The sequence below is a fragment of the Vipera berus genome, assembly GCF_964194415.1.
Source record: "Vipera berus genome assembly, chromosome: 12".
Lineage (NCBI taxonomy): Eukaryota > Metazoa > Chordata > Lepidosauria > Squamata > Viperidae > Vipera > Vipera berus.
The window spans coordinates 3,008,905-3,032,976 of NC_138215.1; the positions used below are offsets into that span (position 1 = coordinate 3,008,905).

The 24,072-nt window shown below is 45.3% G+C and overlaps 2 protein-coding genes across 3 annotated transcripts in view; one reads left to right on the forward strand and one right to left on the reverse strand.

The window, feature by feature from the left end:
- The window catches only part of FRMD5 (FERM domain containing 5), a gene marked incomplete at both ends in the record, with an annotated part of 111,622 nt that extends 110,631 nt beyond the window's left edge, over positions 1-991 (forward strand). For both annotated transcript variants that reach the window (XM_081337535.1, XM_081337536.1), the window contains one exon: positions 423-991. In XM_081337535.1, the coding sequence (XP_081193661.1) occupies positions 423-991 (569 nt within the window). The remainder of the gene's footprint in view (positions 1-422) is intronic.
- A 2,536-nt stretch (positions 992-3,527) lies between these two features.
- Positions 3,528-23,928, reverse strand: WDR76 (WD repeat domain 76). The gene is made up of 11 exons (XM_081337537.1): positions 23,732-23,928; positions 22,112-22,167; positions 19,157-19,286; positions 18,713-18,805; positions 18,585-18,628; positions 18,352-18,505; positions 13,200-13,355; positions 11,795-12,009; positions 9,140-9,289; positions 4,839-4,892; positions 3,528-4,341 (listed from the first exon to the last, which is right to left on the reverse strand). Exons 1-11 carry the CDS (start codon positions 23,909-23,911, stop codon positions 4,086-4,088), a joined length of 1,488 nt encoding a protein of 495 aa, XP_081193663.1. The 5' UTR covers positions 23,912-23,928; the 3' UTR covers positions 3,528-4,085.
- Positions 23,929-24,072: the final 144 nt, after the last annotated feature.

Consider the following 24,072-nt stretch of genomic DNA (forward strand, 5'->3'; position numbering starts at 1 on the left):
CCCAACGTGCAGCAGGTAGAAAAAGGGCCCACTCACCTTTCCAGTCCTCCCGTCTCTTCCTCCGCTGCTGCCCTTTGCAGTCCGGCTTGAGAAGCTCAACCAATCAATTCAAACTTCGGGAGGGGTTTTTTTGTGAGCATTTTGAATTGATTGAACTTTTTTTCAGAACTGCACACGGCGGAGGAGGAGGACTGGGAGCCGCAGGAGACGGCTTAAAGAGCCGCATGCGGCTCCAGAGCCGCTGGTTGCCAACCCGTGCTCTAGCAGCTTCTGTTGATCAAACCAACTCGTTAATGCCTATCCTTAATTAAACTGGCAATGCTTATCTTTTCCTATAGGACCTCCTGCAAGCAGAAAGTTGCAATGTTAAATAAAAAAGTTTGTGGCTCTGCAATGAGACCTTTCTTCTTCCGTTCCTTCAGGGCTCGAGTCTTTGCGGGACAGTGCTCACTCCACCCCGGTCAGGTCGACCTCCCACAGCGACACCTTTTTGCCCCACTCGCGGAGCGGCAGGGCAGAGAGCACAGAGCGTGTGGCAGTCATCTCAGATGAGGTCTACAGTCCGTCGGACAGCGTGCTGCCCACTCCGGTGGCCGAAGAGAGCCTGGAACTGATGCTGCTGTCGCGGCCAGTTAACGGCACCCCTTGCAGCATAGAGGAAGAGGAGTCGGAAGCTGGCGCTGCGGCGGGGGAGGCAGAGGAGCTGGGAAGGGACCTCCGCGCCTTGTGCAGCAGTGGAGGAGCCCAATCAGAACAGGTGAATAAGTTTGTTTTAAGTGTCCTCCGTCTGCTCCTTGTGACAGTTGGACTCCTCTTGGTTTTGCTCCTTCTCCTGATCATCCTTACGGAGTCTGACCTTGACGTTGCCTTTTTCCGTGATATTCGCCAGACCCCCGAGTTTGAACAATTCCATTATCAATACTTTTGTCCCCTCAGGCGATGGTTTGCCTGCAAAATCCGCTCCGTACTCAGCCTGATCAATGATACCTGAAGGCAGTTGTCCTCCTAGTAAGTAGCCAGGAGGACTGTGGAAGAACCCTGCCGCCCATTCCCAGAAAACGGGGCTCATCGTGGCGCCATCAGCACATAAATTAAACCCTCCTCTCATGACTCCAAGCACGCTGCGGCCCAGGAGGGCAGCTTCCCAGCCGAAGGAAAGGATCAAACCCACCACACAACCAATTTCTTTGCAGGTCCTCTTGTGGGAAGCTCCTTCAAAGTTCTGCTTTCCAACATTCAAATTACTCTGCACTGTTCAAATTTAGTTTTGCTTTTGTAGAGGTGTTAATTGCAGAAACTTCAAGTAGAGAGCTTATTTTATTACTATCATTGGACTAAATGCCAGCCTTCAGCTGGGACACCAGTTCATGAAGACAGCTGTTACTTTATGCAGGAGCTTTTGTAATGGTGCTACTGAGTTGTAAGTTTAATAATATAGTATTTTTATTAAAACTGCCATAGTGCTTAGCACTACCATCTTGGAAATGGACACTGAAAATAGGGCAGTTTTATTTTTTTTACCAATTACCTGGCTTTATGTGGGGGAGTCACGGGGTGGTGGCCGCGGGTGGGGGGGGGACGATAGGACCAATGCCAATATTGTGAGATCATTTAGCATTACTAATTCTTTTCAAGCAATAGATTGTTATGAGAGGAAGTCAGCAGGCATAAATTTATTTCTTCCCTTAGCATGGAGTGCAATGGCCATTAAATCTGTCTTTGGTGAACTTCAACCCCTGGCCTTTACAACCCCAGAGAGACCTTTTCTTAGAATAGTTGGCTGCCAAAGGAAGCAGGAATCGATGTAGATGGGAAGAGTCAATCTGTGCACCTGATTGTTGTTTCTGAAGTCTTGCTGTAGCAGTAATCATCAGATCTGGATTCTTTGAATGAGATTCTGCCACAGTAAACTGTAAATTTTTTGTATTATGAAAGAACTTATTTCAACCTATATTTTAAGAAAAATATATTTTGTTAATGAACCAAACCTTTTTTTACTTTATAAATTGGATAAATGTAGTGTTGGATGATACTCACAAGGTTACAAATGTTTTAGAACAATGTGTTAACACTGCATAAACCATCCATTGTTTCTAAAAAGTGGGCTGTTTTGTGCTATTTAAAATGAAAATTAGGAAAAATGGCAAGCAAACACTGAGAAAACAATCAAACCAACATTGTCTGGAAAGCAAAGGAAATCCAGACTTTCTTGTATTTTGTTTTGTGATTCAGAGAATATTCTCTAAAAGCAGCTCATTTGTACAGGGAGCAATAACACACGGGAAGAGAGCAAGAGCACGAAATCTGACTGGCAAGGGTTCTATTTCATCTCAGGGAGAGATTTCAAGTTGTTCGGGGATCTAATCAGAAATATTTCGAGAGGCTGGTTTCATTATCTTGACTCTGCCCGAGCAGCCACATGTATGCGCACAGGCCCTCTGGATTCAGCAGAACCGAAGCACTGCCAGAACCAATGGGAAGGAGGCTATGGAGGTGGGACTTTGCGCACTGACTTTTCCTCCACAGCTGGTCATTCACCATTCAAAAAAGAGCACAATTAACAGCATTAGCAATACATGGGAATGGGCAACTCTGCTGCACTCAGACGGGGTGCATGCACATTGGTTAGCGAACCCACCTCAGAGTCAACCATTAAATACCACGGCCAGCCTCTCGGGAGCCAGAAGCAATTGTGGTTTTTGCAAGAGGAACACATAACATTACACTTTGTATTGTCTATGTGAAGATGGAGGGACATATCCAAGGATTTATAATGTTTTATGCAACAAAGCAACAAGAACTTCTAGTGTGGTGTTCCTACCTCAGTCTGTAGTAAATGATGCTTCTATGCACTGGGGGAAAAGTTTTCATGTCGTAATTCTGCACTCCAGAGAAAGATACAAACATTCACTTGTTAATTGTTGGTGGTGTTTCTCATGCCTCAAACCTGTCCAATTCTACCTGTAACTATTTCATGCAATACATTTTTTTAATAGACAAGATGCAAACCTTGATGGGGACAAGTCATTCTTAGATAGCTGTTGACCCTAAACAATCCTAGGCCCAATTAAGAACACTTTTTCTTGTGCACTTCAGAATGCATTGGGGGACTATGCTCTATTTCTGCCAAGGGTTTCGTCCAACCCTTCGGCCTTCTGTTTCATGTTTCACTGCTCATTTGTTCCAAATCACAATTGTATGACTTGGGGGGACTTCCACAGGTTGCTGTATCAGAGGAAACAGACTCTGAATGAGGACTAACATGCTGCACGCTGAAGCAGGAAAGGTCAATTACCTGAAAATGTGAAATTTTCATTTTCATAATATAGATGTTGATTCATGTGCCAAATACTATGTGTCACATTTTTCCGTCAAAGATGTAAATTTTTCTACATATTCAGCCTGTAGTTAGTGCGAAACCATTGATTCCATATAAAAGTATTTTCAAATTTAAATAAATACTTATGATGAAAAAATGCCTTTTGAGCAATTTAATTGGGAAATTATTGTGTACAATAATTACTAAAAACATTTAAGTATGTTTAAGGGGCACTATAAAAGAAGCATGAATAACTAACATGAGGGGGGGGTTTATACAATTGTTTATACCAACATACTTTTTAATGTTTACGAACACAAAGGCCATCCCCCCACTGATTTGTAAGAGCCATTTTTCTGATCAGAGCATTCATAATTTCCAATCAACACTAGGAATAGACAATATAAACATGCCATTTGTATTAAAATATCAAAATATGCTTTTTATTCATTCTTGAACACACGTTTAAAGTTCTTATCACAAAAATATCATCATTTAACTTCTAAATGGGGCATTATCTATTGCACAGTTTGTGACACAGATTTATAAGCCTCTGTGATTGACACGAACAGTTTCTCAAAACCTGTTCAAAAAGTTACAATCCCAAAATGACAAACCTGGGCCTTATTAATTTCCAACTTAGTAGCAACAGAAGACATCTTCAGATGTGTAACGCAACATATTTATTAGTCTGTAGCTGTCTTTGCCCTGAAGCAAAATAAGGAGTAACTAAACACCAAACCCTGATTTGTTTCCAGCATGCTTATCACTCTTTAAAGATGTGCAGGCGGCCACTGGAATTCCCACCCGCAACAATGTACCTGGTGGGGTGCCAGGAATTGATGGAACAAACCGAGTTAAGATAATCCTCACTCAGAAAGGAATGCAGCAGCTCTCCGCTGGCGTGAAAGGCCTGGATCTGCCTCGGCCGTGTCATGCTACCCACCACAAAGCAGTCATCCCTTTTGGGGTCCCAAACTGCCCGGAACCTGGTCAGCCATCGACCAGTGTTGTTGTTGTGCCTGTTCAGAAAAGGCAAAAGAGACATGCAGGGTTTGCTCACTTGCCCTTCAAACTCCTGAATGACACTTGGATGCCATGAACTGTTCACTGTGGAAAATTTTGTTCATTTAGGCAATTTCATTCATTTAGTGACTGTTCAAAGTTACAATGGCACTGGGAAAAGTGACCTATGGCCATTTTTCACATTTAGAACCATTGAGGTATCCCTATATTCACGTGATGAAAATTCGGTTGCTTGGCAACTGGCATGTATTTATGACAGTTGCAGTGTCCTGGGGTCATGTGATCATCTTTTGTAACCATGAAGCCAGATTGTTTCATAATCATATTACTAACTTAACAACTGCAATGACTCACTTAACAACTGTGGGAAGAAAGGTCGTAAAATGGGTAAAACTCATTTAACTGTCTTGCTTAGCAGTGTAAATTTTGGGCTCAACTGTGGTCATAAATCAAGGACTACCTATACCAAGTCAATCTCCTTGTCTTAACTCACCGAATAGTTGTGAGAATTGGAGCTAAAGATGACAAACACTGAGTTCCAAAGATCCTGAAAGGCAAAAATGAGAGTTTAGCCAAAAAACAAATCCCAGCCCCTGGATTAGGTTTTAGGGGAGTAGGACCCAAACCCTAAGATCATTAGCTGCTGTCTTACATGCCCCCCTTCATCATTTTCATGTTATGATATACATTCTTATTTAGATCTTTTGATAAAGGAAGGTTTGTGCTGGGGACATTCTAATCATCCATCTCATTTTGCACAAAGATTATATCAAAACTTCCTTGAGGATCAAATATTTCACCTCTTCCGGAGCATCCCCCAACAAGAAACCGATACAGCCACAGCATCAGTTGGTTAGTATTCCACTATTCCCACCCCTCCTGTTTGGCTATTCCACTGTCTTTGCTGAGGGACCAAGTTCCTGATAGAAGACTTGCTCATCCAAATTGAGAGCTCTTTCACAGTCAGTTGACATCTACTGTGGAAGTGACAAGTCAACAACCTAGTCCACAGGTTGATTCAAGAAGAGAAGTACCCCCTTTGAAAAGTAAAATCGCCATAATGATGATCAATGCGACACTGACAGCAGGCAGGGAGAACCGGGGCCTTGGCCTTCTTTCCCAAAGAAGCAACAGGCTTCCATTCAGAGCTCAAACATGGAAGATTCAACTGCTCTTTCCTCAACCTCTCATTTTAAAGCTTCAGACCTTTGCAAGCGGAAGAAGCCATGATGATTTTGAACCATGTTGACCAATTTCAGGCCAGAGGCTGCTTCCCTCCTCCTGCCTATTCCCCACCCCCAATTCCCCTCCTTGCCTTCCATTTCCCACCATGCAACAGGGCGGAAGCTGGAGTTATTCCTACTCCAGCATTCTTCCCACTTGCCTACCCAGCCTACTCGTCCAACAAAAAGGCCTTAGAGCATGAAGGGAAAACTAAGGACGTCCCTGACAGGGGAGTGTGAACAGATCCTGGATGATGAGAGGGGGAAATCAGGGCAGAGCTTGGGTGTGTGTATACAAGCCCTGGTATTTAAACTGCTCTCTGGCTTTGACAGTGAGCAGCAAAGAGTCCTGCACTGCACAGATATGGAAAAGCCCCCAAAAGGGCCAGATCAGCCCAAGCAGCTTTGCTCCGGATGGAATCAGACAGGGAGAGAGGAACTGAGAACAGCTGCCAGGGGACTGGTGCATTAAGTCAGGCATGAAACCCCCCAAGTCAGGCAGGCAATAAATCTGCCAACCTCCTGACCCAAAGAATAGTCAACCAGTAAGAATGAGCAAGAACTAAAACAAATCCCCCTAAGATCAATAGATGAATGCAAGGCTGTAATCGAGACCGGGAGGCTGTGAGCAGAAGAAACTCAGGGGACCTGGGACCCTGGAGACAAACAGGGGAAAAAGGAAGGGGCGGACGGACGTGGAAGGACGTCAAGGCCTTTCTCCTCCCTGAAGCTCTTTCTGCCCTCCTGAATGTTTTCCCCCACTGAGTTAAATCCCTAAAAAGGTGTGGGAAAGGGGGCAGGCACAGCAGCCAAAGAATGCAGGTGGAGACCCACCCCTGCCCATGGCACAGACAGCAGAGCCAGAAAAGCAACCCCAAACCCACACATATGAGTGTGGACTGAGGATGTTCCTCTACTCTAACCTTTGTTGCTGCTTTCGCTTTGATGTATTTGCATGGGAGTTGAGGGGGAAACTCCTTCAGAGCCATCTGATTTCACAGGGCCTGGGAAACTGGCCAGTTATCACCTTTTCCGCCAGAGGTTCTCGCAACATCTTCACACCAGCAGATTGGCTGCTACTGGACTCCGGCGTTGGGGTGAGGCTGAAGAAACGGGACTTTTAGCTTAACGCTTTGAGCGGGAATATCAGATTCTGCCTTTTTACTCTGCAATCACTTTCTCTCAAAGATCCTCTTTGAAACAATGCTGGTTTCCTGAGTGTGCTTTCCTAGGGGAATAGCCGAGGCAGGTCCTTAGAGAAAGAGAGAGGACTCCGGTATGAGCAGCCTTTTAAAGGCTGGCTTCTCTCAAGGGTGAGGGCAGCCTGGGGAATGTTTACCTGCTACCCCCACAGGAAGTGTATAAGATGTAGGAACTGGGAAGATACCGTGATACCTAAGTGCATCTAAAACTGCAAAACAGCGGTCACTTGGTATCCCAGAACTGACTGGCTCGGGCGTATTGTGGGAAGTGAGGAGAGCAAGGCTGGACTTCAGTTCTGGGATAGCACACCCTGAGGCCCAGATGGGCAGAGGAAGACACGTTGAGGGACGCTGACTAGATTGCTGGAGAAGGGGGACACTGGTACCTCTTCCATGTAGAGATTGGCCACAATGGGGGACACGGAAGAGGTAGAAACCAAAGCCCTACTGGTATAGGCATGTGGAGGATACTTGGGTCAAGATTAAAACACAGGAATTGGAAGCATTCACCAAACATATCAACTCGGTGGACAGATACATCAAATTCACATGTGAAGAAGTGAAGGAACACAGTCTAGCCTTCCTGAACTATGCTTATGCATTAAGGAAGACAGAAGCTTTAACACTGAAATTTACAGAAAGCCCACACACTTGGATCAATATTTACATTTTGATTCTCACCACCCACTGGAGCTCAAAATGGGAGTTATCAGAACCCTACACCACAGAGCTGAAGGCCTGCCGACCAGCAAAGAAGGAAAAGAAAAAGAAATAAAACACATCAAGGAAGCCCTCAGAACGCGTGGCTATCCCAAGTGGGCCTTCATCAAATCCCAAAAAAGACCCAGCAGGAGCTCCTCTGTAACAGGTGTGAAGAAAACAAGAAACGAAGCAACGTAGTCATTCCATACGTTGGAGGAATATCGGCAAAGCTCAGGAGGATCGTCAGCCAACACAACATATGTGCACACTTCAAACCTAAGAGCACACTAAGGCAGAAGCTTGCCCACCCCAAGGATAAAACACCCAGACACAAACTGCGCGATGTAGTATATGCAGTACAAGGCGGTGAGACATGTGCAGATCTGTACATTGGGGAAACAAAACCTCTTCATAAAGGCATGACACAACATAGGAGAACAAACCCATCGGGACAAGAGTCAGCAGTCCATCTGCATTTAAAAGACAAAAGCCACTCCTTCGAAGACAACAAAGTCCACATTTTGGACAGAGAGGAGGCTGGTTTGAAAGAGGGGTCAAAGAGGCCATCTAGGTCAAAATCCTCTTTCAACAGAGGGGGAGGGATCTGACATCATCTGTGTCTACAACACAGTCCTTTCAGCAGTTCCAAGAAGGCACCACACCCATTTGCACCACTCAGGTGGCCCTGAAGACAGATAAGCCTCCAGGTGGCCTCAATGACTCGCTAAAAGAATGCAAGTGAACAGCTGTCTGCAGGAGTATAAATCTTTCCATTCCCCACCATCCAGTCAGAGCTTCATAGATGAGAAGCAAAATGTCTTCAAAGAAAAACAAAGTCCAGCTGCCTCATGAAAAAGCATCTTTGGGATAACTATGACCTGGATGACTGAGAATCTCCATAGACCTTGATCTCTATGTAGGTGAGGATCCTCTTAAGATGGTTCATCCCATTGCCCGAGTTTTCTGAGCATTTGGGAATTCCCTGATGGTGCAGCCTCCATCCTGCTTGATGTCAAAATAGTTTTCTAAGCTGTCAATCCCTGCTGGCTCCAGGTTTCTTGGAGCAGCTGAAGAGAGCAAAACAACACAGTGAGCAATCCTGGTAAAAAGCAAGTGGTCGCATGTGCCCACATGTGGGCCCCCACCGTGGCAACGGGTTCTTCTCCCCTTTTTCTTCAGCTGCAGATTCTATGCAAGTCCATCCAGAGATGTTCCCTTGGGGCAGATGCCAACTGGTTCCAGATGGGGGAAGTGAACTCGGGCACCTCTTGCCCTGTGAACTCACATTTGGACTTTCCAGTTTGTGGAATCTGATGGTCAATGGTGGAACCAGAATTGCTCGATTCCTCACAATATTTACAATAAGGGTATAAAGGTATGTTTCTTGAGTCCTCTAGCATTTCACCACCTCATCTTTCAACCGTGTTCCTTTTTACATGGAAACCAACAAGCTCTTTTTGTTCTGCACACGTTGCAAAGAAAAAAGAGAAACTGCTGTGAGGGCAAATCTGTCTCAATAGACATCTGGTGGTATGAGGGTTACTTGGGCAATTTTCCTGGACTTTTTGTCTTGCTAAGTAGAATATTTTGATAGCAGAGTTGCAGGAAAAAATTTAGAAGGCAGACTCCCAAAAGCAAAATCTAATACAAAGCCAACTCACACATACCTCAGTGTATCGTCAGCACAAGTTGTCACTATTCTGTTTCCAGTCACGGGTGAAAAATAAGCCGAAGCAACACTCTTGGTATGCCCATTGAGAGCAAGTACTGGCTGACTTCTGCTCTTCAGGTGCCGAGCATCATAAATGCTGACGTTTCTGAAACAGCAATGGAAACAGGATATTTACTAGGATGGCACATTTTCTTCAAAGATCAGAAGATCCTGCGTACGGAATCACCCCCCCATCACTCCTGAGAAGCGGGACTAAGCAAAAAGAACGCACATCTCTTCTCACAGAAGAGAATTCAGGTTCCTGGTTGTGGGGAATCTAAGCAAGGAAGCTCTTCAGGAAGACCCTCTGGGTCCTGGGAGTGAAGAAATAATGAAGACATTTTTAGAATTTAATGGGGGCGTCCTCCTCATTGCTGCTTCTTTCCTACTTTCCCGTGCATCCCCTGCTTGGCCTACATGAAGTTTGTGCTTTTTCTGGTGTGTTGCATCAACAGCCTCACTCTTGTTAAACAAACGTTGAGGTATGTGATGGAGCTGCCAGCTGGGTGAGGGCTTTGGGATGAAGCCACAGGGCTGGGTACTCAGAACTGGAAGAGTGCAGAAAGGGAACCAAGGACTACATCCAGAGGAGTGACACTGAAGACAGTCACCTTCTCTATGGATTACTGTAATTTGCTTTACGTGGAGCTGCCTTTGAAGACCACTCAAAAACTTCAGTTGGTGCAAAGTGCAGCAGCCCACAGGCTTGCTGGTTATGACCATGACACACTGCTGCTGGGAGGAGCTACATGGGTGACTGCTATCCTTCTGAGTACAACCCATGTCTGGATGGGATCTAGACCAGGGGTGGCGAACCTGTGGCAGGCGTGCCACAGGTGGCATGTGGAGCCGTCCCTGTGGGCACGCGCACCATCACCCAAGAGGGAGGCAGGGCCAGGCTGCCCCACCCACTCTCCACGTGCTCCTGCACTCTTGTTCTCTTTCTCTCTGCACTGAGAGTCAGGAAGCAGCTGCACGAGCTGGGCGGATCCGGGCTGGATGGTGAAGGCAGCTGCAGCACGAGTCCAGGTAAGCCTCTGGAGCAATCCCCCCCCCCCGATCATTTTACGATGCTCCAGCGGCCCGATCCAGGCATCGGAGGCCTGCAAAATGCTTCTGCTGCCCAGATCTAGGGCTGCAAAGTGATTTCGCTCCCCCCCCCGGCCGATTTTGCAGGCCTCCGACACCCAGATCGGGTCGCTGGAGCATCGCCCACTTGATATAATGCATAAGTGGGTTTCGGGTTGCAGTTTGGGCACTCGGTCTCAAAAAGGTTCACCACCACTGATCTAGACCATGGCATCTATAAAGGTGCAGGTAGTCCTTGTTAAGCGAGCAGTCACCTAGCGACTTTTCAAACTTATAATGCCCCCACCCAAAGTTTCTTAGGGCCCAGTTCCAGAGTTTTGATGCTGCACACACGCCTGCACTCATGACTGCATTTCAGGCAGTTGGCAAGCAGTTCTATGACCAATTGCAGCATTCCATGGTCATCTGACCGTAATTTAAGTTTTTTTATGGTTTCCAGCTTTTTTAGCAAGTTTCTGATAAACCACCCACAAGAATTCGTAGCTTTGCTTGATGCCCATGCATTTACTTAACGATTGCTGTTTAAGTAACTCTCATATTTAGACTACAGAAGAGTAAGAGGAGAAAGGTTAGCCGTGTCTCCTTTTTGAAGGCCTACCATAGGGAGAAGGGTGTGGATTTATTTTTCAGCTCCAAAGACAGGCCAAGAACTTACTGGTGTAAGCTTTAGAGAGGGAGAGCCAAACTTAAAATAAAGAGCAATTTCCTGATAGCAAGAACTATTAAACAATGGAACAGTGGAGTCAAGAAGGCCCATCACTGAGTGTTATCAAGCAAAGGTTGGGCCACCATTTGCATGAGATGCCTTGGAGATCCCTGCTCTGGCAGGGGCAGGACTAGAAGACCTCAAAGATTCTTTTCCATTCTGATTCTGTCAGTTGCTCAGTTATACTTCTGATTCTGTTTGTAATAGGTTCACATCACCCTCTCCCACTGTGGGGACCTTCATATGGAAACACATTGTGCAAAAGTGGGTTTTTCTGGGACATGGGACTGGATTGCTAGTTTTTATTTTGTAACAGAGGAGACAAGCAATAATTCTGTCCCTGCATATTTTCTTCTAGCAGGCCTTGAGCTGGGAGGGAGGAAAGGATCTTATGAGGGCCTAGCTTTGGAGCCTCGGCACTAGTAATCTCATCAGCAGATAAAGTTCTTGGTGCAACGCCCCAGGTAAGAGGCAAAACAAGTTCCAATAGCACTTAGCACTTAGACATACACTGCTTCACAGTGCTTTAGAGCCCTCTCTAAGCAGTTTACAACGTCAGCATTTTGCCCACAATAATCATTTTACCGACCCCGGAAGGATGGAAGGCTGAGTCAACCTTGAGCTGATGAGAATCGAACTACAGGCAGCCGGCAGTCAGCAGAAGTAGCCTGCAGTTCTGCATTCTAATCACTGCACCACGCGGTAATTCTTATTCATTACACAAAACATTTTTCTTTAGATTCTATTCTAAATCAAACGGGTGGCCCTTCCCTGTTGCTACCAGCCTAGCACTCTTGCGTCTGTGTGGAAACCTACCTTTCCCCAGCAGCAACAAAGTACTGTCTATTGACAGGGTGAACGTGGACCGTCCTGGTCTTTGAATGAAGATCTACCGAGATCTCGGGGGATGGTACTGGTGTTCTCCGATCCACTATGGCTACCCTTCCATCCCACATTCCTACAACCAAAGTAGAGGCATTGCTTGCCAAGAAGTCAAATGAAGAAAGGCTGTGGCTCTCATTTCGGTAGATCTGTGAATGAAAGAGAAGTTTCCATTTAGAATATGCTTGAGGCATTATTCAGTCTGAGCTACTGACTTGATGCCTGCATTTCGTAATAGCTTGAAATTAAATTTCCATCTATTCTCAAGGCTCACTTATAGCAATCAAAAGAAGACTGAGAAAAGCAGGTTTTCTTGCAGACAGTTGGGCTTGCCAAACAGACAATAACAGTCACTCTCTGAGTCAGAAAAAACTAAGCCCAGCTGGAAGTGGTCACTTAGAACAGAGGTCCCCAACCTTTTGGGCACCAGGGACCAGTTCCGTGGAGAGGTTTTTCCGCGGACCGGAGGGGGCTTGGTTTCATGTACTGTCTGCATCCCACGGATGGGGCTTTGCTCGTTTGCGCAGACTGGTTTCTGGCATGCCATGGCCGGATGCCGGTCCACGGACCGGGTATTGGGGACCCCTGAACACAACTCTCCGAAGCGGCCTGTGATTATTCTCTCTAGAGCCCCAGGCTTTGGTCTGTGGCGCTCTCCTTCCAGCAGCAGCAATGGCTGTCCCAGGCAGATGGGAGCAAGCTTCTTTTCAGTTTCACCTGCGTCCAGGGACAGGGAAGAAGAACAGGAATGGCAGAGCCCAACCCAGGCTCCACTGTACCTGACAGAGTCAAGCTATGCTCCAATTGCTAAGGGAACAGCGCTGTCAAGACTCTTCAGCCTTTCCCTAAAAAATAGGTAAGTATAAGGTTACTGAGACGCGGTGGCTCAGTGGGTTAGGACGCTGAGCTTGTCGATCAGAAGGTCGGCAGTTTGGCGGGTCGAATCCCGAGTGCCGCGTAACAGAGTGAGTGCCTGTTACTCGTCCCAGCTTCTGCCAACCTAGCAGTTCGAAAGCACGTAAAAATGCAAGTAGAAAAATAGGGAACACTACGGTGGGAAGGTAACAGCGTTCCGTGCGCCTTTGGCGTCTAGTCATGCCGGCCACATGACCATGGAGACGTCCTCGGACAAGCGCTGGCTCTTCGGCTTTGAAACGGAGATGAGCACCGGCCCCTAGAGTCGGAAACGACTAGCACGCATGTGCGGGGGAACCTTTACCTTTAAGGCTACTATAACAGCAGACAGAGGCCTGGGAATAGATTGTCCACAAGGGTTAGGGTCTCTTCCAAACATGGCATTATAGGATTTCTAAGATTATTTAATGGCTGAAATATTCACCTCCTCAAAAATTCTTTGGGTTACATCTCCAGATCGTAATGAGCCATCATGACTGAGAGATAAAAGATGAGCAGGATTAACAGGAGAAAAGTGCAAACAGCTGACTGCCTGGCTATGGGGTATGAAGACGTAGGTTCCATTTTCTAAACCGTAGTCCTGAAAAACACAAACCAGAGCAGCACCACAATTACTGTCCTGCTTTTCACAATGAGCAACAGAAATCATAGTAGCAAAAAGAGGAATATGTGACAAAATTAGTGGACCAGAGGAATGCTGTGGATATAATTTACTTGGACTTCAATAAGGCATTTGATAAAGTAGACCACAACATACTACTTGATAAGATAGAAAAATGTGGGTTAGACAGCATCACCACCAGATGGATTTGTAGCTGGCTGACCGGCCGTACTCAGCGTGGGGTCCTCAATGGAACCACATCTACATGGAGGGAAGTCTGTAGTGGGGTCCCCCAGGGCTCTGTTCTGGGCCCAGTGCTCTTCAACATCTTCATCAATGATTTGGAGGAAGGGATAGATGGGGAACTCATCAAATTTGCAGATGACACCAAGGTGGCAGGAAGAGTCATCACTCCAGAAGACAGGTTTAAGATACAGGAGGATCTGGACAGACTTGAACATTGGGCACCATCTAACAAAATGAAATTCATTGGTGAAAAAAGTAAGGTTCTACATTTAGGCAAGAAAAACCAAATGCACAGGTATAGTATAGGTGGTACCTTGCTCAATAGTAGTACCTGGGAGAGGGATCTTGGAGTCCTAGTGGACAATCACTTAAATATGAGCCAGCAGTGTGCTGCAGCTGCCAAAAAAGCCAACACAGTGCTAGGCTGCATTAACAGAGGGATAGAATCAAGATCACGTGAAGTGTTAATACCACTTTACAATGCTTTGCTAAGGCCACACTTGGAATCCTGCATCCAGTTTTGGTCACCACGATGTAAAAAAGATGTCGAGACTCTAGAAAGGGTGCAGAGAAGAGCAACAAAGATGATTGGGGGACAGGAGGCTAAAACATATAACAAACGGTTGCAAGAATTGGGTATGTCTAGTTTAATGAAGAGAAGGGCGAGGGGTGACATGATAGCAGTGTTCCAATATCTCAGGGGCTGCCCCAAAGAAGAGGGAGTCAAGCTATTCTCCAAAGCACCTGAAGGCAGGACAAGAAGCAACAGATGGAAGCTAACCAAAAAGAGAAGCAACCTAGAACTAAGGAATTTTTCTGACAGAACAATTAATCAGAGGAACAACCTGCCTCCAGAAGCTGTGAATGCTCCAACACTAGAAGTTTTTAAGAAGAGACAGCCATTTGCCCGAAATGGTTTACGGTTTCCTGCCTGAGCAAGCAGTTGGACTAGATGACCTCCAAGGTCCCTTCCAACTTTATTATTATTATTGATCATCGCACAGCCAGCCAGATGTTCAGACTGGATTTGGCATTTTTGTCTACCTATCAAGTCCTTACCAAGGACCTGGGATAGGGAGATATGGATGTTTGATGGTATTACAGATATCATCGCAGGATGGAAGCACTTCCTAGTAAGACCGCCTTTTGCAATTGACTAATGGCGAATTTGTCAATGCTGATGATGGTGTTCAAGTGGTGCTCCAGTTGTTTTGGGATTGCACCCAAGGTGCCTATTACTATTGGTACTAACTACCCTTGCTTGCCTTTGCCACAGTCATTCTATTGCTATTTGAAGGTCTTTGTATTTTGTGATCTTCTCCAGTTCTTTCTCATATATTCTGCTATCTCCAGGCACTGCCACGTCCACTATCCAGACTTTTTTGTCTTTCTTATCGACAATTGTTAAGTCTGGGGTGTTATGTTGCAGGTGCTTGTCTGTTTGAATTCTGAAGTCCCAGAGCAGTTTAACTTTATCGTTATCATTATTATTTTCTCACACAGGGACATAAATGCTGCGATCCAGCCAGAGAGCCCCACCCAGGCCCAAGGCAGGTGCTTTCAAAAAGTGGGAACGTTTCACTTTTTTGTTTTGGGTGATCCAAAACAAAAAAGCCTTGTGATAGCAGAATGCTTCTATTTTTCACTCAGATCGTCTGTGAGGGCAGTGCATTCACCCCAGTGCTCCTTGATCTCCCAGTGGCTTTCAAAAAAGGTTATCATGGTATTTTTAGGACCTTCTGTGGGGCTTGAGATTTGGGGCACCATGTTACAGCAGTTCGCCTTTCTTTGGGGCCAGTTCCAGGTCATGCCTTCAGACTCTTACCTGTGGAGTGCAGATAATCTTCAACTTATAACTGGTAGTTTTTGAAATTTTGAGCCCAAAATTTCTGTTGCTAAGTAAGATGTTTGTTAGGTGAGTTTTGCCCCATTTTACGACCTTTCTTGCCACAGTTCCTAAGTGAATCGCTGCAATTGTTAGTAACATGTTAAGTGAATCGAGCTTCCCCACTGACTTTGCTTGTAAGAAGCAAAAGGTGATCACATGACCCCACACTCCAACCATAATAAATGCAGTCCAGGTGGCCAAGTCTGAATTTAGATCACATGACCATTGAGATGATGCAATGGTCGTGTGAAAAATTGCCATAAGTCACTTTCTTCAGTGCCGTCGTAACTTCGAACAGTCACTAAATGAACTGATATAAGTCAAGGACGACCTGTACCTCAGGGCATGATGCTCTCTCTTCTCCTGATCAATGTCTACATAAAGCTGTTGGAGGAGCTGATCCTCTGGTTTGAGGACCAGTATCATTACTGTGCTTCTTTAAAAATATTTTTGTTAGAATTTATTGTAACATAAAAATACACATTCAAATAAAGATCAGAAGGGAGATGGGAAAGAAGTATAGGTTAGAAAGAAAAAGAAAAAATAGCAGTGACTTTGACTTTTTTCGGTGCAGTAGAATATCACACCTCAACTTTTTGCTTTACCTTTCTAATAAATACAAGCCATTTCTATACCAAGTGTCATCCCTCAGCTGATGGTAGCCAGCTGTACATCTCCATTCTGGGCCAAAGAAGGGATGCTGTGGATTTTTTCGGTCCCCTGGATGTGTGGACCCTCCAGGTTTAGTCTTGAAGATGGTTTGTACTTCTCCAATCAAGACAGGTGCACAATCTGGGATCTCCTTGGACTTCCAGGTCCTGCTTTAAGAGAGGGCAGCTCTGTCCCAGAGCCTGTGCCCCCTGCATCCGGTGGGCCAACTGAGCCTGTTTTAAGATTAGGAGATCCTCTAGAAAGCCTCTCATGCCCTAGCCCAGGGGTAGGCAACCTCGGCTCTTTTATGACTCATGGACCTCAACTCCCAGAATTCCTGAGTCAGCTGACTCAGGAATTCTGGGAGTTGAAGTCCATGAGTCATAAAAGAGCTGAGGTTGCCTACCCCTGCCCTAGCCATTCCACAGTTGGGACTACTATAATGTGCTCCATATAGCGCAGCTTTTAAAGAACACTCTGAAGCTACTGCTCATGTAATACCTCTGTCCTATGAGCGCCACTGGTTCGAGTGGGCTTCCAGATGCAATTCAAAGTGCTGCTCGATAAAGTCCTTCATGACATACAGCCAGAAGATTTTATGGATTGCCTGTCTCCAGGGATTTCTGTTCTTTGGTGAAGTCAGGCAGAGAGGGCGTACTTTGCTTTCTTTCAGTCACACCCATGTCATCTATCAGGACCCACAGAAGCTGACCAGTGCATTTGGAAGCACTTAGAAAAACAAGCTGATTACCAGAAGCCACTGTGGATTAGTTAAAAATAGGTCATGTCAGTAAATCTGTCTTTTTGGACAAGACAAGACTAGATGATCAGAGCAAGGAAATGCTTTGGATGTTGTACACTTAGATGTCAATAAGGTATCTGACAAGGTTGACAGTAACCTGCTTTTTGATGAAATGGAATTATGTAGGATGGGCAGCCCCACCACCAGATGGTAGTCCTGTGGAATATTCGTGTCCTGAATGGATCTGTGTCTACAAGAAGGGAACTCAGCCAGGGGCATTTTGAGGTTCTGTCCAGGCTCCAGCCTTCTTCATCACTGTTATAAATGACTTAGATAGGGGACAGAAGGATGCTCAGCAAATTTCAGAGGACACATAGCTGGGAGAGACTGCTAACACTTCAAAAGACAGTCTCAAAAGGATCTTGATAGACGAATGTTGGCTCCTATATGCAATTCAGTGGGCAAAAGTATGAAAGACCCTACTTTGGGTAGAGGAAACCAGATGCACAGCTATAAAAATAGACATTTAATCACCGGAAATGATAGTTCTATGTGACATTGGTCAAACTGCACCTAAGTACTATGAGTACAATAGAAGGGAAGTGAAGAGCTGGAAATAATGGAAAGAGAGAGAGAATGGCAAGAGGCTTGCAGACTTCCAATACTCAGAGCTGTCAAGGAAAGCAGGTAAAGAAAAACGAGTGACTGAAAGCTTTACAGAGGGAGATCCAAACTTGCAATAAGGAAAACTTCCTGATGAAGACAATCATCACACCGTGGAACAACCTGCTTCCTGGAGTGGTGGGTGCTTCATCTCCGGAGCTTTCCAAGCAAAGACCGGACAGCTCATTTGGCTGCCACGGTCCAAGCATCATTTCCTGAACAGGGGAGTAGGAACAGATCTCCAAGGAGTGTGCCAACCATCCCGTTGGCATGTGCAGCCAAAGAAACTCCTGGGACATCATCTTACCAAGAGTATAACTTTACTGATAGATCCATATAAGCACAGTAAAAGCAAAGACAGTTCTGAAGTTTTTGCGGAAGAAACAGCAGTTAAAATCCCCCATTTTATCCATTTCTTTTCAAATCACAGAACCTACACTTCTTGGAACAGTGTTTCTCAACCTTGGCAACTTTAAGATGTCTGGACTTCAACTCCCAGAGTTCTCCAGCCAGCACAGCACAGCCTCTTCAAGTTGCCAAGGTTGAGAAACACTGTCTTGGAACAAAGTTCAAACCTCTTTGCTTGGCTATCAAAATCCTGCCAAGCGAGAGGGAAATGGAGCCATCTGATTGATCTGAATAGCAAGAGGGCCACATCTGAGTTTCATGAACCTTGTTTCTCTAAACATTCAATTATTTCTACCTAACATCAAGCTTTACTTTATGCTACCTTGAAAGCATAATAAAAACATTGCTACAAAGACAGTGAATCATGAAGTACTTACTAAATCCCAGAGGCCAATCTGCCCCCACTTGTCCCCAGCTGCCACCAGAGTTCTGCTTTCAGATGGATGGACAGCCACAGAACAAATCCGGCTTTTCACCACTTTCGCAACATGTTCTTCTCTGAGGACCATCCCACGGAGATGAATTTTGTAACTGGGCCAAAATAATGAATATGTTAAACACAAAGCAAGCAAATTTTTAAAAAGCAAGTTAGAATTAGTTTCAGAGTTACCTTTCTAAGTTACATGAGCTTTTCTCTCTCTTCTTTCCTTCCACCTAGTTAATGGTTGGAAAACGATGCAGAAGTTATTTACATTGTGTGCGGGCACTTTCAAACTTACTAGTGAACTCTAAAAATACCTGGCTTATTTTTGCCCACATGTTGAGAAATGTGTCAGTTTTTGGCTCCTGAACAGTAGCAATCATTGGATGAGGTCCAGGTGGCAATTGGGCCTTTCAAAAAAGAAAAAGATATATAAAACTGTTAATTGTGTTGTATATTATCAGTGAGGTTCACATAAAAAGCAGCAAGCAGAAAAAGACAGGTTTTGCTTTGTTTGCACAATCCAAGTCACTTGAGCAAAGTTAAATTTAAGATGCAGTCAAAGCAACTACATGAGTATCAGTGAAGCGGCAATGGAAATCCAAGACCATCCATTAGGACTGGAAGTCCCTACAGAGGGAAACTCTCAATCAGAAAAGCTTTGCCAGCCAAAGCGCAGAAGCCCCTAATGTGTCTGAGTCATCCAGAGGGCCAAGCACAAGCGCATCTTAACCTGCCGCTCTCCCCTGTGGTCCTCTTACATGCTCCTCTTCCACAGGAAATTCCAGCTTTGCTTCTGGCTCCGGGAGGGGAATGCCCAGTGGATCTATTCTCTGCAAACGCATGGATCTTCGACAAGTTGTCTTAGTTTCTGCCTTTGGAGACTTAACTCTACCAAGACAATACAAGTGAACCTCTAAATCTTGTGCTTCAAGAATACATTCACATCATGAAAACATTTGCTTATGCCCTATTGGTATTTTCAGTTACTTGAGTTCTCGCTGTATTTTCTACTATCATTTCCTCCCTGTGACATCACACAAGCTGCTCTGTGCTACAATCTGAAGATGAGAATTCAGTATGAACTTGGGTAGTTGAGGCTGGACACCTGCAGCTCTTCCCCAACTGGCTAAGCAGATGAGTGTGGATCATTTCCACTGGGGTACGACACAGAGGGGGCTACCAGATTTCTCCAAGGATGTGGTCCTCCCTAGAAAGTGAATTATTTCCTCCAGGACCATAAAGAAGAAAACAACCTTAACATAGTAATGCTGATGCTGCTCAAAATATTCATTCACAATTCTTAAGAGTGGGATCTGTAGTAAAAATATGCGTTTAAAAGATTCTTGGACAGATCCATACTTTTGTGCTTCTTTCTAAATAACTCTTTTCCGGCTAGTCTTCATGCATTTTTCACTGTGAGCTGCAGAGGGCAGGACAGTATTAAAAGAGCTTTGAGTTGCAAGTGTCCAGGAAAGCCACCAGGTTCTGTCCCCTGGTAAGCAGAACTCAAGGCTCAGCCCACAGAGATGGCTACCCACCGTGAATACCTCCAATGAAAGGTACCCAACACCTCTCTGATGTAGGATGCCTCTTATTGTTTGGATTCTTTCCTAACACTGAATTCGTATCTGCCACCTTATAATTAATATCTGATATTCTGTATCTTTCACTTCAAAATCCTGACCTTCCTCTGCAGTCTTTCACCTGTTTGAAGAAAGCTGTTTACTGAGGTGAACGAGAATTTGTGGGCCCTTTAGAACAATCCATAACCTGCAGTATCATGAGCTGTATCAAAGTACTACTAATAAAGAGATAGAAAAGAATGGACTGTGGAATTTCTCTAACTTTTTGTTCTGGTTCACAAGTGTATTAGACATTCCTGACCCATTTTGGATCAGCTGTGAATTTTACAAACATTCTTCCATCTCCTCATCCATAGTTAAAAAAAAGTTGGAAAGTTCAGGATCAAGGGCTGTATTCTATGATAGTCTATGATTATCTGCTTTTAGGATCAATGAGCCTTCTCAGAGTATGATTTCTGAGTCAACTATACCAAAATGTCCTCCCATCCAACCTAATTAGCTTTCTAATCAGAGAATGACACACAGTATAGTGTAAATGCTTTTGCTGAAGCATTCAAGAAAGGTAGGGTGAAGTCAAGGCAGGTGAGGGAGATGGGTGGTTTCTAAATTTGACAAATAAAATGTTGCATTCCCAGTACTCATAATCAACCAAGCAGGTTACTTGATCATAAAGATTAATCTTCCTAGACCAGTTCTGCATAAATCCATGCCAATTTCTGATAATTCACGAACTGCTCTAGAATCTTCCAAAGAACAGGTCAAAGTAACCAACTCTTTCTTTTTCACCTTTTGAAAACAGGGCCATCAGTCCTTCTCCATTGTTTGAATTATTTTCCAGGATTTAAGAACAATATAATCTACTAACTAGATTTTCTATTTTCTTGGATACAAGAGGTAGCCACGTATGTATCGCTATCATCAGTCCTATCCTTTCACAATTCCCTGAGTGACCAGCATCTTTGGGAAAAGCCTGAGAAAAACATCTAGCATAGGTTTGCCAGATTTACACCCTACCTTTCTTGAAATTTATTTGATTTTGATAGCTGTCCATCTCAGTGACTCTGGGTGGCTCCTCTGGAACCCTCCCTTCATTTTTCTCCAATAAGGAGTGTTAGGCTCGGTTATATGTTAGGCTGGGTTGTGAGAGCAGCTTCTATGACCAATGGCAGACTTGAACTCAGGTCTTCCTGGTTCTAGACAAACAGCTACTAAGCCAAACCAGGAGTTCCAATATTTGTTAAATGTCTGTAAGGGGCATTTTGCTGCTCTCCTTAAGCAAGCAATACACAGATTCTTTTCCTGGGTTTCCTAACACCACCAATATACTTCCAATCTACTGATAGTTTTCTCTCTTTGTGCCTGCCCCCCCCCTTATTTTTGAGCTTCATTAAGCCACCTTTGGCCTTTTTCTTGTCCTCCAATTCCCCCCACCACCCCAGCTTTAAGAAATATCATGAGTGCTGCTTCCCAGTCATTTGTCCTGCTTTGGGATCCTAACAGGCAGTTTCATTTTTTTGAAATTTGATATGTATATGAGTACATTCAGTTTAGTACATTCATGTGATTCCCATTATTCTCTTGTAAGATAAGCATCGTTATGCCAAGACACAAAAATAGCAGGGGGGCAGGGTGGGGGAGACAGAGAAGGTAAATGTGCCTTTTTCTCATTTCCACCCACTTGATGCATGCTGTTCACTCCATCTTACTCCAGTCCATTCTTACTTCCACACTGTCCTTACCGCTTCCTCTCTGAGGATCTCAGTAACTTCATGTAATGATCCTGACTTTCCCTTTCCTTCATATTTTGCAATTCATTCTCTTTAGGCAACTACCATCACCTCAGCATAGTTCTGCAGTGTTGATTATTCACTTTTTTATTCAGCCTCTCTTCAGTATGTGCTTACCGCAATCAAAGTGTTTTATATTTATTATTGAGATTTAAGTTCTGTATAAAACCTTTTAAATTTAAGTTTTACTTAATTTTGGGTACCACAGATACCACTGGAAGGGTCACAGTCACCGGCCAACAAGAACATTTCCCATGGTGGGGATGTCTGGATTAATTTTCTGTTGGGATTGCTAGGTATCTGAACTCTGCCATGGGTTAATGTACACACAATATAGTTTTACCTCTTTATTCCTGGTGTCTTCCTTTTCAAGGTCATTTTACGAAGTCTGGCAGCTGACTTGAAGGAGAAAAAGAACAGAGAAGCATGAACTCTCAATGTTTCAACACATTTTTAAAAAAAATTAAGGTATTTTTATTCCCCCTTTGTTATTTTTATAAGTAACTCAAGGCCTAATACTTCCTCCTTCCTCTTTTCCTCATGCGAGGAATAAAAATTTAACTCTTAAGGGTGTTGGAAAACAAAACAAGTTTTATTAAAGCTTTTGCAAAAGATGGTGGAACTTTTGGTAATGGCAAATCCCAGAGTCCACACTTGAATCAATTTTTGCATAGATTTTTATAGCCTGTCCCGTGTATCACGCCACGTCCTTCCAAAGTGAGCCCAGTTGATAGGCCCACCTGGTTACATGCTTTCTGACCACCTAACAACCATTACAATTACCAAACCCTCCAATTATTAGATCAAAAGCCCCTTTTGTTCCTGTCTTATCTTTGCTCCCTTTCTATGGCATGATTTGTAACATCCTTCTAAGGGTGTAGCTTTATCTACAAGGTGAACTGTTACCCAAACTGGATAATTGCAATTATAAAGTAGTTATGTCTTCCCTTTTTTATCTATAAGAGTGCCTGCTTTTCATCTAGAAGCTATGTGTGTAACAGAGTTCATGCTTTGGTTAAACATGGCTGCACTTTGGTTCATAGTTATACTTTAAAATACCAACTCTAGGCAGTTTTTATGAAGACTAAACCTTACATAAATTGAATGTTATGCATAAGCTATATGCTATTCTACAATAGTGTGCACTATTCTAAAAGTATGCTTTAAGTCAACATATATAATTCCTCTCTATTCCTTCAGCTTACTATGTATCCCCTTCCCTAGAAGTACCTTAGCTAGGTGCCTCTTTATGCCTATCCCTTTAACAGAAATGGCAAATTACAACATGTGCACTTCTTGTGTCCCTCCCATTCACAACCACCACCCTGCGAGGTGGGCTGGGCTGAGGGAAGGTCTGGCCCAGTCACCCAGCTGGCTTTCAGGCCTAAGGACTACAACTCACGTCTCCCGGGGACGCCCGTTAGGCTAAGGTGGAACTAGGACTCGGAGTCTCAAGGCTCCAGGGTTATACCAGGCGCCTCTAGCCTGGGCTGCGCGGCCCCGGAGCAGCTGGAAATGTGGCCCCACAAGGTGGCCAACTTTCGACATCCTGATGTGCCTTAGATGCTTATGACAGGGGTCGGCAACCTCGGCTCTTTTATGACTCGTGGACTTCAACTCCCAGAATTCCTGAGCCAGCACAGCTGGCTCAGGAATTCTGGGAGTTGAAGTCCACGAGTCATAAAAGAGCCGAGGTTGCCGACCCCTGCGCTATGAAGTGTAGGCGGCCCAAGGCGACGCCTCTTCCCTCAGCGCGGCCCAGGCAGCCACGCACCACCCCCGTCTGGCGCTCTTAATTTCGCAAACTCAGGCCGGCCCTAAACGTCGGGCTGTTTTCCACAAATGCCGGCTTGCATCCGGGCGCAGTCAGCGAAGCGGTTCCGCAGCTGCAGCTTCGCCTCTTTCCAGCCCCGCCAGGAGCCCCTGCGAAGAGCAGCCGGAGCGCCTCCAGCGCCTCACCGACCTCGAAGAGCTTCAGGGAGGCGAAGAACCGGGCGTTCTCCGAGATGTTCCTCAGCCGCTTCCTCTCGTAGGCCGACAGCTGCGCCGCCTCGCCGCCCCGCGGGGAAGGAAGCGGGCCTTCGGGCTCCTCTTCCCCCTCCGCTCCGGCCCCCCGGAGGCCCGCAGCTCCCGCGCCCGCCATCCAGCCCGCTTCCCGCCACTCCGCAGACGCGTGCGCAGGCGCGGAGGGCCCGGCGGGGGGGGCTGCTGGGGGCGGGGCCTCTCCGGCGTGGCCGCCCTCGGGAGGGACCGCGCCCCCCCCCGCAGCGCCCGAAGGCGTCGCCTGCTTCTCTCCCTCAGACG